Here is a 13,775-nt window from a genome sequence, read left to right as displayed (position 1 = left end):
GAATCTTCCAGATTGAGTTTTGGAAGATCGTATTTTTCTAGGAATATGTCCATTTCCTCCAGGTTGTCTAGTTTGTTAGAGTTGTTCATAGTATTTTTTAACAATTCTTTGAATTTCTGAAGGGTCTGTTGTTATTTCGCCTCTTTCATTTCTGATTTTGTTTATTTGAGTCCTCTCTCTTTGCTTCTTGGTGAGCCTGGCTAGAGGCTCATCAATCTTGTTTATCCTTTCAAAGAACCAGCTCTTGGTTTCATTGATTTTCTGTATTGTTTTTTTGGTCTCTATGTCATTTATTTCTGTTCTGATCTTTATTATCTCCTTCCTTCTGCTCACTCTGGACTTTTTTTGTTGTTCTCTTTCTAATTCTTTGAGTTGTAGAGTTAGGTGATTAACTATCATTTTTTCTTGTTTTTGAGGTAGGCCTGTAGTGCTATAAACTTCCCTCTCAGGACTGCTTTCATTGTGTCCCATAGATTTTGGATTGTTGTGCTGTTAATGTCATTAGTTTCCAGGGTGTTTTCAATTTCTTCTTTGATCTCACTGGTAACCCAATCATTATTTAGTAACATGCTAGTCAGTTTCCAAGTGTTTGAGTTTTTTGGATTGTTTTTATTGTGGTTTATTTCTAATATTATGCCATTGTGATCTGAGAAGATGCTTGGTATGATTTCAATCTTCTTGAATTTGGGGAGACTTTGCTTGTGACCCAATATGGTCTATTTTTGAAGATGTCCCATGTGCACTTGAGAAGAACGTATATTCCACGGCTATGGGGTGAAATGTTCTGAAGATGTCAATTAAGTATATCTGATCTAGTGAGTCATTTAGGATTGGTGTTTCTTTGCTGATTTTTTGTCTAGAGGATTTATCCAGTGATGTCAGTGGTGTGTTTAAGTCCCCTACTATGATTGTGTTGTTGTTGATCTCTCCCTTGTTATTTTCCAGGAGTTTTTTTATGGATTTGGATGCTCCTGCATTGGGTGCATATATGTTTATAAGGGTTATATCCTCTTGTTGTATCGACCTCTCTAATATTATGAAGTGGTCTTCCTTATCTCTTGTTATGGCCTTCACTTTGAGGTCTATTTTGTCAGATATAAGTATTGCTACCCCAGCTTTTTTTTTATTTCCATTTGCCTGAAAGATATTTTTCCATCCCTTCACTCTCAGTCTGTGTGAGTCCCTTGTTCTGAGGTGGGTCTCTTGTAGACAGTACATATATGGGTCATGTCTTTTTATCCATTCAGCCACTCGATGTCTTTTGATTGGAGCATTTAATGCATTCACATTTAAAGTTATTATTGAAAGGTACTTGCTTGTAGTCATTTCTATTTTTGTGCCTGTGTTCTTTCTTACCTTTATATTTCTTCTTTTTACAGCATTCCCTTTAGCATTTCTTGCATTGCTGACTTGGTAATGATAAACTCCCTTAGCCTTTTTTTGTCTGAAAAGCTCCTGATTTCCCCTTCAATTTAGATTGATAGTCTTGCTGGATAAAGTATTCTTGGATTCAGTCCTTTGCTTTGCAACACTTCGTATACCTCCTTCCATTCCCTTCTAGCTTGCTGTGTTCCTGTTGAGAAATCATTTGATAATCTGATGGGGGATCCTTTGTAGGTAACTCTCTCTCTCTTGCAGCCTTTAAGATTCTCTCTTTGTCTTGTACACTTGCCATCGTTATTATGACATGTCTTGGTGTGGGTCTTTTGGGGTTCATCTTGCTTGGGACTCTCTGTACTTGTGTAACTTTTTTCTTCCCCAAATCTGGCAAGTTTTCTGTCATTTCTTCAAATAGATTGTCTAATACTTGCTGCTCTTCTTGTCCTTCTGGCAGCCCTATTATATGTATGTTACTTCATTTCATGTTGTCCCAAAGCTCCCTTAGGCTCTTTTCCTTCTTTTTAATTTTTCTCTCTAGTTGCTGTTCAGATTGAGCTTATTTCTCTACCTTATCTTCTAACTCACTAATTAGGTCCTCTGCTTCTTCTAGTCTACTGTTGAAACCTTCCATGATGTTTTTGATTGTAGCTATATCACTTTTCATTTCTTCCTGATTCTTGCATAGGTTGTTGATTTTCTCATCCATCCGGTGAATGAATTGTACAACCATTACTCTGAATTCTTTTTCTGTCATGTTGCATGCTTCAATTTCATTAATTTCCTTTCTTGGTGACTCCTCATTTTCTTTCCTCTGGGGGTTGTGTCGTCTCCCCATTCTGATGATCTCCAGATGGTTCAAACGTCGAGTTGCTGTGTGCAGTGGGAGGTTCGCACCACCCTAGTGTCACTGAAGAGCTCTGACGCTAAGATGTGTGGTTGTGGTGGGTTGGTGGGAACCAGGCTCGCTCAGAGTCAGTGTTACCAGCCCTCAATGTGGCCTCGTGTACACCCTTAGAATCAGGGACCCTGCCTGCACTGTGCTAAAACAGAGACCCCCCCTGGAGTGTGTAGAAAATCAGAGCCCCCTGGCGTGCGCCAGGAGTCAGAGTTCCCCAAGAATCCAGTATCAGAGTCTCTGTTGTTTTGTGCGGCCTCACATTGAGAATCAGGGTCCCTGTGTGCCCATGTACTAAGAATTGGAGTCACTGGCTCTTAGTATGAATGCACAGGGAATCAGGGATCCCAGGTGCAGGTGATAAGAAACACAGTCAAGTCACTGGTGCTTGGTGCTGCCTCCTGCCTGGAGAATCGGGGTCCTGGGGCCCGCACTACGCGGCACCCATTCCCAGTGTTCACGCGTTAGCTCCCAGGCCAGGGCACCTGTAGCCAGCGCCGCGCAGGACCAGTTCCCGGTGTTTGCGCACTTACAGGCTAAAGTTCCTGTAGCAGCCCTGAGGCCTGGGCAAGGGGTGGGTCTATCAGTTCCTATGGCGCTGCCTGCGAGCCTGCAGGGAGCGGGATGGGCTCTGTTACTCACGGATCTGCCGCAGGGTTTTCTGGACTCTTGGTGTCTGTGGGTCTGTAGCTGTGGTCGCAGATCTCTGTACCCAGTGGCTGCAGGTTCCTGGTTTGCGTCTGAGACCAGACTGAGTGGTGCTGAGACCAGGATCCTAGTCTCAAGCAGCTCTGTTTCCCAAGATTGCGTGGTCGCTGTGCCTGTGCTGGCCGCCCAGGAGTGTCCACGCAGGGAGCGGGGTTCCGCCATCTAAGACTGCCCTGTTTAGCAGCCCCTTAGAAGACCTGCAGAATCTAACTGTCCCTAGCTCATACACACACACTCCACACACGTCCACACACTCTATCACTCCCTCATGCTCTCACACTCTCTCCTACACATAATATATTTTAAATATAACGACACAGACAGGCCCAAGTTGGTTTGCCTCAGTGAATAGAGTGTCGACCTGTGGACTGAAGGGTCCTGGGTTCGATTCTCAAGGGCACATGCCTGAATTGTGCAGTCTCAATCCCCAGTAGTGGGTGTGCAGGAGGCAGCTGATCAGTGATTCTCATCATTGATGTTTCTATCTCTCCCTCTATTGATTAAATCAATAAAAAAATTAAAAAAATGTATTTCGTGTAGACAGCATACACTTTTGCTATTTTTTAAAAAATATATTTTATTGATTTTTTACAGAGAGGAAGGGAGAGGGATAGAGAGCTAGAAACATCGATGAGAGAGAAACATCCATCAGCTGCCTCCTGCACACCCCCCACTGGGGATGTGCCCGCAACCAAGGTACATGCCCTTGACCGGAATCGAACCCGGGACCCTTCAGTCTGCAGGCTGCCACTCTGTCCACTGAGCCAAACCAGTTAGGGCACTTTTGCTGTTTTATGCATTTTGACAATCTTTGTCTTTTAATTGGGCTGATTAGTTAATTTTCACTTAATATAAGTAGTCAGATTTAGGTTGCCATTTTGCTAATTGTCCCTTGTGAGCTTCATTTGTTTTTTTTGTATCCTTTTCTGCATTATTTTGTAGTGGATAGTATAGGGATTACAATATGCATCTTTAATATTCCACAGTCTTTTTAGAGTTAATATTTTAATACTTCATATAAAATATATGAACATTGAACATACTTTCCCTATCCTTTGTGTGATAACTGTCACATCCTATCTAATAATAGACAAACAGGGTAATTGACCCTACCATCGCTACGCCTTCCACTGGCTAATCAGTGGGATATGCAAATTAACTGCCTAAAAAGATGGCGGTTAATTTGCATATGTAGGTGCCCAGTGGCTATCGGCTATTGGAGCCTGCAATCAGAACTGAGAGGTCCCCTGCCCAGGCCTGACGCCTCGGTCAGAAGCATTAAGCCTGGGCATGGGCAGAGCCGTGATGGTGGGGAGCAGGGGTGGAGCCAGCAATGGTGGGGAGCAGGAGCGGAGCCCGCAATTGTGGGGAACTGGGGGTCCCCTGCCAGGCCTAATGCCTCAGTGAGAGGCATTAGGCCTGGGCAGGGGTGGAGCTGGCAATCGCAGGGAGCAGGGGCCGAGTTGGCGATCTTGGGGAGCTGGGGGTTCCCTACCCAGGCCTAACGCCTCGGCCACAGGCGTTAGGCCTGGGCAGGGGTGGAGCGGGAGATCGCAGAGAGCTGGGGGTCCCCTGCCCAGACCTAAGGCCTCCGCCAGAGGCCTTAGGTCTGGGCAGGGGTGGTGCCAGAGATCGCGGGTAGCAGGGGCAGAGCCAGCGATGGTGGGAGCTGGGGGTCTTCTGCCCAGGCCTAATGCTTTGGTCAGAGGCATTAGGCCTGGGCAGGGGCGGAGCCGGCTATCGCGGGGGACTGTTGGTTCCCTGCCCAGGCCTAACACCTTGGCCAGAGGCGTTAGGCCTGGGCAGGGGAGGAGCCTGTGATTGCGGGGACCAGGGGGTCCCCTGCCCATGGCATTAGGCCTGGGTAGGGGCGGAGCCGGCAATCGTGGGGAGCAGGGGGTCCCCTGCCCGTGGCACTAGGCCTGGGCAGGGGTGGAGCCGGCAATCGTGGGGAGCTGGGAGTCCCCTGTCCAGGTCTAATGCCTGGGCCACAGGCGTTAGGCCTGGGCAGGGGCAGAGCGGAAGATTGCGGAGATCTGGGGGGTCCCCTGCCCAGGCCTAAGGCCTTGGCCAGAGGCATTAGGCCTGTGCAGCAGCGGAACCAGCGATTGCAGGGAGCAGGAAGGGAGTTGGTGATGGCGGGGAGCAGGGGTAGAGCCAGTGATCATGGGGAGCAGGGACTGAGCCTACGATTGAGGGAGCTGGAGGTCCCCTGCCCATGGCTAATGACTCAGCCAAAGGCATTAGGCCTGGGCAGGGGCCAAGCCAGCAATTGGTGTGAACTACAGAGGAAACACCTTTTCTGACTGCTCATTGGCTTAGCTCCCTCTATGCCACTGGTAATATTCTTCGTAACTTGGGTAATAAGAATCCAAGTAGGTGATCTAGGGTTTTTTACCACACTCCTGGAGAAAAAAAGGAAGGTCCGCTGCTGGAGGGTTAGGAAATGTCATATCCTGTCCTTGCTGGTTTTGCTCAGTGGATAATGCCTCGGCCTGCCTACTGCTGGGTCTGGGTTCAATTCTGACTAAGGGCATGTACCTAGGTTGCAGGCTCCTCCTGGCCTGAGCCCAGGTCAGGGCTCATGCAGGAGGCAACCAATTAACGTGTTCCTCTTACTTTGATGTTTCTCTCTGTCTTTCGCTTTCGCTTTCTCTTCCACATTCTCTAAAAATCAATGGAAACATATCCTCAGGTGAGGATAAAAAAAGAAAGAAAGAAATGTCATATCCTATGAAAGACACATCTTAAAAATGCCTGAAGAAAGTTGTCATTTTTTCATGGTAAAGGGACTGGAGTCCGTGTTGATGAAAACACCTTGGTGGCTGTGGTGACTGGCAGTGGCTGCAACAGCGGGGTGATGGGGCTGATGCCTTCCCCTGATCAGCCCGGTCGCCTCCCACTAAGGGAGGCCAGACTGTGGCTTAGGTCCTATCCCCAAGGGGAGCAGGGAGCAGTGAGTAGGACATCCCCTGAGGGCTCCCAGTATGTGATAGGGGGCAAGCTGGGCTGAGGGACCCCTCCCCTCCAGTGCACAAATTTTTCTGCACCGGGCCTCTAGTCTATAGATATAAAAGGCTAATATGCTAAGTGTCTGATTGTCCGACTGGTTGCTATGATGTGCACTGACCACCAGGGGGCAGATGCTCAGTGCAGGAGCTACCATGACACACACTGGCCATTTACAAAGAAATGGCACCACAGACCTAGCACCCACAAAGCAACACTCGGCTTCCCCAAAGTGGGACACAGGCCTTGCCACCACCCAGAGCGACAGCCCATGAAATCACAGCCGATGCTGCTGGGACCCCATGGTGCAAAATGCAGCCCACAACCCAGCCCAGCTTGGAAACGGTGGCTGTGGGCACCAGGTAAGGACCTACGTAGCAATGCCCGGCTTCCTCTCCCTAGCAACTAGCCTCCTTGCAGTTTCTTTAGCCCAGGAACATGACTTGCTTTATAGCCAGGTGGAAATATTTCACACTTTAACCATATGTCTGTGTGTGTTTTCCTGTGCCTCATCTCATTTGATCCTTACAGAAGTCCTGGAGTAGGTACATAGGAAACTCGGTGGAACCCTATTTTCTTTTCATTAGCAAGAAAATGGAGATTTAGAAAGCTTAGAAATTTGACCTGACTGAAAAGGAAATGGTGGACATTGAAAATTACTTCAGGTTTTCTTACTGTGCAGAATATAGTCAAACACTGCTGCAGTTAAATATTTTACCCTTTGTTCTCCCTGCATGATCTACAATAATAATCTGCTTCGTGTTGATATTTACTGCTGTGTTGCTGACAATTACCTGAAACAGGAGTTGGAGTGCTTCATTGGGCTGGAAAAAGTTTAGCTAAATCAGAAAGCAAGTCTAAATAAGCAAGTTTATCCTATATAACAAAAGCCTAATATGCTAAGGATGTCTGACTGAGAGTGGGGAATGGGCCTAAGCCATCAGTTGGACACCCTCCAAGGGCTCCTGGATGGCGAAAGGGCGCTGGCCAGGCTGAGGAAACCTCCCTCCCCAGTGAACGAATTTCATGCACCAGGACTCTAGTAATGTTATAATTATAGGCCAATATTACTTATTGCTTTAAATAGCCATGTACATTGTTAAGGAAATTTATAGGAAAAAAACCTCTATTAACTATATGTTTTCCATTTTTGGTGTCCTTTATTTTTTACTCTAGGCTTTCTATTTAAGAGAAATTCCTCCTATAACTGGGGTGATTTTGGCTCTCGGGACATTTGGCAGTTTCTGAAAACGTTTTTAGTTATTACAGCTGGGAAGGGGTTGGGTGCTACTGGCCTTTGGTAGAATGCTCAGAACGATAAAGAATTATCCAACCCAAAAATGTTAGTGTCAAAACTAAGAAACCCTCGTTTATGGAGAAGGTTCTAAAAAGAGTGAAATACACTTTGGAAAAAATTATATTTTATTATATTATATTTTATTTGTTATTATTTTTGAAATCCTCACCTAAGGATATTCTTTCCATTGACATTGATTTCCAGAGAGAGTAGAAGGGGGGAGGGGAGAGAGAGAGAGAGAGAGAGAGAGAGAGAGAGAGAGAGAGAGAGAGAGGGAGGGAGAGAGTGAGAGAGAGAGAGAGAGAGAGAGAGAGAAAGAAACATCGTGAGAGACATATCAATTGGTTGTCTCCCGCATGTACCCCTATAGGGGCTGGGGAACCTGCAACCAAGGTATGAGGTATGTGCCCTTGACCGGGAATCCAACTCGAGACCCTTCGATTTGTGGACTGATGTTCTAACCGCTAAGCAACCAGCCAGAGCTGAAATACATCTTTAACATGCAACTTTTAGATTTTCTTACATCAATCATATGGAATTTAATAAATCTTTATAACCTATACCATTGTCTCTGGCTAACAGAGAAAAAGAACATTCGTCTGGATGAATGGTTTTCTTAGAGTAGTTTGTGGATTGCTAATTGAACTACCTTGAATAGCTTTTTGCAAATAAGGAGAAAAGAAATATATAATTTTAAACTGGTTCTATGTAGTCCTTCCAGTTGGGTTACTTTAATGGAAGTACCTTGAGCTAGAAATAAAGCTTTTCTCCCTCTTTTTTGCAGAAAAGTAGCCTGCAGCCAACAAATGTTTTCTGAGCTAATAATGACTCCCCACCCTCCTTACAGCCTGTTTATTTGAAGAAGGCAGGAATAATTTTAAATACTTTACTTCTCTTATATTTTTCTGCAACAAAGTTGGGGTAGAAATTTGATTTATCCCTCAGATTTTTTGAATTCACCAAATAATACAGGTTGTTTTCATGGTGAGATTATCTTATCTCATATAATAAAAATATTTTTTAAAGAAACAGCTTAGAAAAAAGGAGACATGTAATACTCTTTGCAATACTTTAAGCAATAAAACAATTAAAAAGAAACAGCTTAGAATTTGAGTTTTTATTTTAAGGCTAAGCACAAAACATTATTAAGATGTATTAAGATGCCAAATATAGACAAGTACCATTTTCTTTTTGTATAATAGGTTGGACAGCACTTCATGAAGCTAGTGTAAGGGGATTTTATGAGACAGCAAGTGAACTAGTAAAAGGTGGAGCAGATGTAAATGTCAAAGGAAAGGACCAAATCACTCCCCTACATGATGCTGTGATGAGTGGACGTTATAAGGTACTGTGATGCTTTCGTTTGTGGAGCAAATGCTACATTCTGCAAATCTTAAAAAGCTCTGGCACCAAGCAATAGGAAAATAGGAATTATTTTAGATCATTCTGCTAATCAGTATTCAAAATTATTCTAAAATTTTACTGTATATGGATTTATTGTCCCTAATATGGTAGGTGACATTTTACATGTAACTTAAAAAATTTTTTTTTATTGATTTCAGAGAGGAAGGGAGAAGGAAAGAGAGATGGAAACATCAATAATGAGAAAGAATCATTGATTGGCTGCTTCCTACACACCCCATATTGGGGATCCAGCCCGAAACCCAGGCATGTGGCTTTGGGAATCGAACTGTGACTTCCTGGTTCATAGGTCGAAGCTCAACCACTAAGCCATGTCGGCTGGGCTGTGTGTAATTCTGATTAACTTTAGAACATTTTTGGTTTATATATAATATTTTTTTAAACTTGTGCTTCTTTTAGACCCTTTTAAAAAAATATGTTTCTTATTGATTTCAAAGAGGAAGGGAGAGGGAGAGAGAGAGATAGACACATCAATGATGAGAGAGAATCATTGATTGGCTGCCTCCTGCATGCCCCCCACTGGGGATCGAGCCTGCAACCCGGGCATGTGTCTTTAGGAATTGAACCATGACCTCCTGGTTCATAAGTCAATGCTCAACCACTAAGCCATGCCAGCTGGACACTTTTAGACTCATTTTGTATGGTGCTTTATAGCTTCAAGAAAATGTTTCCTTCTATAAAGTGTTACACGATGATGTCCAGTCCTGATAGGAGGCATATCGTTTTATGGAGTCTAGTATCAGTTTCATAGTTGTCATAAGACATGAGAACCTCCATAGGTTTAGTGATCAGGCAATACACACCAGCATAAGTGTACCTTGGTTAAATATCAAAATACTGTAATTCCATATGAGTTGATTAATAGTAACTGTAATAATGGATAATATGAATAAAGATTATGATTTCTAGCACACATAGTTTATTTCAGAAATCGAATATGCTGTGAGCTTTCTTGATTTTTTTTTTGTTGTTCAGGCACTGCATTACAGGGCTGAGACACTTACTGAAAATACCTTGTTATTTTTTTCAGTATTGAAGTTCCCCCTGGGTTCAAAACTCCTAGGATAGGAAAGAGGGCTAACAACGGGGCTCAGGAAGATCTGTTCTGTATACCTTCAGAAGAAATGCCTAACACAGAGCTGTGGAAGGCTGCTGGGAGCTATGGTCATAGATAGATAGGCCTATTTCTTCCTAGTGTGAAACAGTACTTTAGGTAATTTTGCTTTTTTGGATAATGTGTCACCTGCTAGTAAGTGATCATTTCTGAACATTGTGTAGAGGGCTGGGAGGAAAGAATTCTGCCTGGGACCTAATTTAATGGCCAGAAGAATACAGGTTTAGACAGGTAATGGTATGCACCCTCTCTCTGCCCTTTACCTCCTCTTCACAGCTGACCTCCAGCAGTGAAAACTTAATGCCAAAACACTTCTTTCTTCTCCTCTTGCCAGGGCTGACATTTTCTGGTGAGGAACCCTTTCTCCTTTTGGGCAATGTGAGCTCTTTTCTTTCACAGTTCTTCCTTTGCTCTAGCTGGTGATGAGTCTTCAGTTAATTTCCACATCAAAAGCTAGAATTAGCTATCTCCCACTAGCCTTTACAGATATGTAACCTTCTCTTGTTCCCTCAGTGAAGTAGAAGGGACCAAAGACACAGGCTCACTACTTACCACTTTCCCTTTTGCTAACTCCTGTGTTCCATGACTCGTGTATTCCTGGCACCATGGCATATCCTGATTGATGGCCAGATAAAAGAGAATGACAAGGAGTACAAATCTAGAGAAGGGTCATGAGAATTAAAAGCTAAAACATAATAGGGTGGGGTGAAGTCACAGTCTGTCTGCTTTTTACCCTCCCCTTCAGTTTATCTGGGGTAAGCCAACAAGTTTCTTCACCCAGTCTCTCTTGGGTGAAGTATAAAACTCCAGCTTTGTTCTGGACTGACTTAAGAACCAAAGCCTTGAGAATCAAAGTGGGACAGGAAATTGTGTTGGAGGGTAGAGTAGGAATTGTGAGAGCATAAGATGAGGATCTAGGCTTACCTTAGGGAATCTCATAGGTGAGGCAAAGATGATTCGAAAAAAATGGCATACGCCCTAGGTATTGGATTGCTCATATATTTTAGATGTGACAGGAGCCCTGGGAACCTGATTCTGGTTTGAGAAGCTGGAGAGGGTGAGCTTCTTAAACATTCCAGAGTTGAATAAACTTGAATATATTGTCCCACAGGCATTGACTATATGTTGGAAAGATACTAAAAAAAATAGGAGATACTAGAAGATAATATTTCTAAAAAGTGAAAAAGCCATCAACACATATTGTATGATTTAAAAAAATATCTATAATAGAACAACTGTATAGATACAGAAAGAAGATTAGGAATGGGAGGTAGACGGTGGGGAAAAGTGAATTGACAGATCATGGTTAAAGGCTTCTTTTAAGGGGAATGAAAATGTTCCAAAATAAGGTTATGTTTACACAACCCTCTTAACATACTTAAAACATTGATTGTATTCTTTTTTTTTTTAATTTTAGCTCTTTTTTTTATTTATTAAATCTTTATTGTTCAGATTATTACATTTGTTCCTCTTTTTTTCCCGCCATAGCTCCCCTCCACCCAGTTCCCACTCCACCCTCTGCCCTTACCCCCCCACTGTCCTCATCCATAGGTGCACGATTTTGGTCCAGTCTCTTCCCGCATCTCCCACACCCCTTTCCCCCCCAAGAATAGTGAGTCCATTCCCTTTCTATGTCCCTGATTCTATTATAATCACCAGTTCATTCTGTACATCAGATTATTTATTCACTTGATTCTTAGATTCACTTGTTGATAGATGCATATTTGTTGTTCATAATTTGTATCTTTACCTTTTTCTTCTTCTTCCTCTTCTTAAAGGATACCTTTCAGCATTTCATATAATCCTGGTTTGGTGGTGATGAACTCCTTTAGCTTTTCCTTATCTGTGAAGCTCTTTATCTGACCTTCAATTCTGAATGATAGCTTTGCTGGATAAAGTAATCTTGGTTGTAGGTTCTTGGCATTCATCATTTTGAATATTTCTTGCCACTCCCTTCTGGCCTGTAAAGTTTCTGTTGAGAAATAAGCTGACAGTTGTATGGGTACTCCCTTGTAGGTAACTGAGTTTCTTTCTCTTGCTGCTTTTAAGATTCTCTCTTTGTCTTTTGCTCTTGGCATTTTAATTATGATGTGTCTTGGTGTGGTCCTCTTTGGATTCCTTTTGTTTAGGGTTCTCTTCGCTTCCTGGACTTGTAAGTCTATTTCTTTCACCCGGTAGGGGAAGTTTTCTGTCATTATTTCTTCAAACAGGTTTTCAATATCTTGCTCTCTCTCATCTTCTGGCACCCCTATAATTTGGATGTTGGTACGCTTGAAGCTGTCCCAGAGGTTCCTTACATTATCTTCGTATTTTCGGATTCTTTTTTCATTTTGCTTTTCCGGTTGGGTGTTTTTTGCTTCTTTGCATTTCAAATCTTTGCCTTGATTCTTGCGCTCCTCTGGTCTGCTGTTGGGAGTCTGTAAGTATTCGTGATTTCAGTCCGTGTATGCTTAATTTCTAGTTGGTTCTTTATCATAACATTGAGGGTCTCATTAGATTTCTTGAGGATCTCATTGTTTATCAGTAGCTTCTAGACAGTTCTTAAGAGACCTTAAAAGTGTGGTTCTGAACTCAATATCCTCCATTGACAGTTTTGTCCTGTTTCTTTGTCTCCGCATTTTTTATGCTTTCTTGGTGCACCCCCTAGTGGTCTTTGTGCACAGTCTTGTTGTAGTTAAGCCTTGATTGTTGTAGTTAATACTAGGGGGATTTGACCTCCAGGCCAACTGGCTGTGAGAATCAGCTGTGTCTGCAGTGGGAAAACTTCTGTCCTTTAGGGAGGTGCTAATCTAGCCTTTGCCTGAGGCTATCTGGCAAATGGCTCTGTGCAGGGCTTGGGCGGGGCGGGTGGGTCGCTTGGGCTCGGGATCAATAGGGTGGGCCGGAGGGAGCAGTTATGGCGGCTCTCAGTTCCGTCCCTAGGGGCTCTGCCTCACAGAGTCCCAGCAACCGCTGCAAACCTCGGAGAGAAAGCTGCCCTCCCGTTCCGACTGATGCCAGACAGTCCCACTTTTCCCGTTTGAGTCTGGGTCCCTAGAGACTCACCCAGAACTGGAGCTCAGAATCTGAGACTCCCTCCCGATTGAAAACGACAACCGCGCCCTCAGCTACCAGCCGGCTCCGCGCGCACCTCCGCACCTTTGTATTTTCCGCACTGCGCCTCCTCTGAGTCTCGTATGCTGTTCTCTTTCCTTCTAGTTGAAGAATTTCCCCTCAGCCAGTCTTCCTGTGGTTCTGGGCGATGTCCGTTCCATCTTTTAGTTGTATTTTTGAAGTGGTTGTTCGAGGCAGCTAACTCCGATGTTTACCTATGCCGCCATCTAGGTTTTTCTGTATTCTTTTTAAAAAATAGATTTTTATTGATTTCAGAGAGGAAGAGGGAGAGAAAGAGAAAAACACATCAATGATGAGAGAGAATCATTGATCAGCTGCCTCTGGCATGCCCCCCACTGGGATCGAACCTGCAACCTGGGCATGTGCCCTTGACTGGAATCGAACCCAGGACCCCCTCAGTCCCCAGGCAGATGCTCTGTCCATTGAGCCAAACCAGCCAGGGCTGATTGTATTCTTTACATGAATTGAGTGTCATGTGAATTCTATATCAATAAAATACATTCAAAAATACATTTTTTAAATGAGGGAAAGGTAAAATTTGAGAATTACAGATCAGTTCAGTGTGGTTCCTGAGAAAAATCTGGAACAAATCATTTAACAGATGGTAGGAGACATTTAGACAAGAAGATAGTGGTCTTTGAAAATCTGTAGGCATCACTAAGAACAAGTTATATCAGATAAACCTTGATTCCTCTTTCATTAGGCTTACTTTGTTAGTCAGTAAAAGAAATGGCATGGCGAGTGGATGTAAGCTGTCATGATTTTAACAAAGCTTTTATTTCATAAAGTGTCCTGAGGTATATGTGTGTATGAGATTGGTTGACAGTGGTATTGGG

General features: G+C 43.6%; 1 protein-coding gene across 1 annotated transcript in view; it reads left to right on the top strand.

The window, feature by feature from the left end:
- Nucleotides 1-13,775, top strand: part of ANKRD31 (ankyrin repeat domain 31) — a gene marked incomplete at its 5' end in the record, with an annotated part of 134,581 nt that overhangs the window by 52,771 nt on the left and 68,035 nt on the right. Inside the window, one exon of the mRNA XM_081090248.1 lies at nt 8,492-8,634. Coding sequence (XP_080946374.1) covers nt 8,492-8,634 — 143 coding nt within the window. The remainder of the gene's footprint in view (nt 1-8,491; nt 8,635-13,775) is intronic.

This window comes from Myotis nattereri (genome assembly GCF_964212035.1).
Source record: "Myotis nattereri genome assembly, chromosome: 4".
NCBI lineage: Eukaryota > Metazoa > Chordata > Mammalia > Chiroptera > Vespertilionidae > Myotis > Myotis nattereri.
The sequence above is the reverse complement of the archived record's forward strand: the minus strand, read 5'-3'. Positions and strand labels throughout refer to the sequence as shown.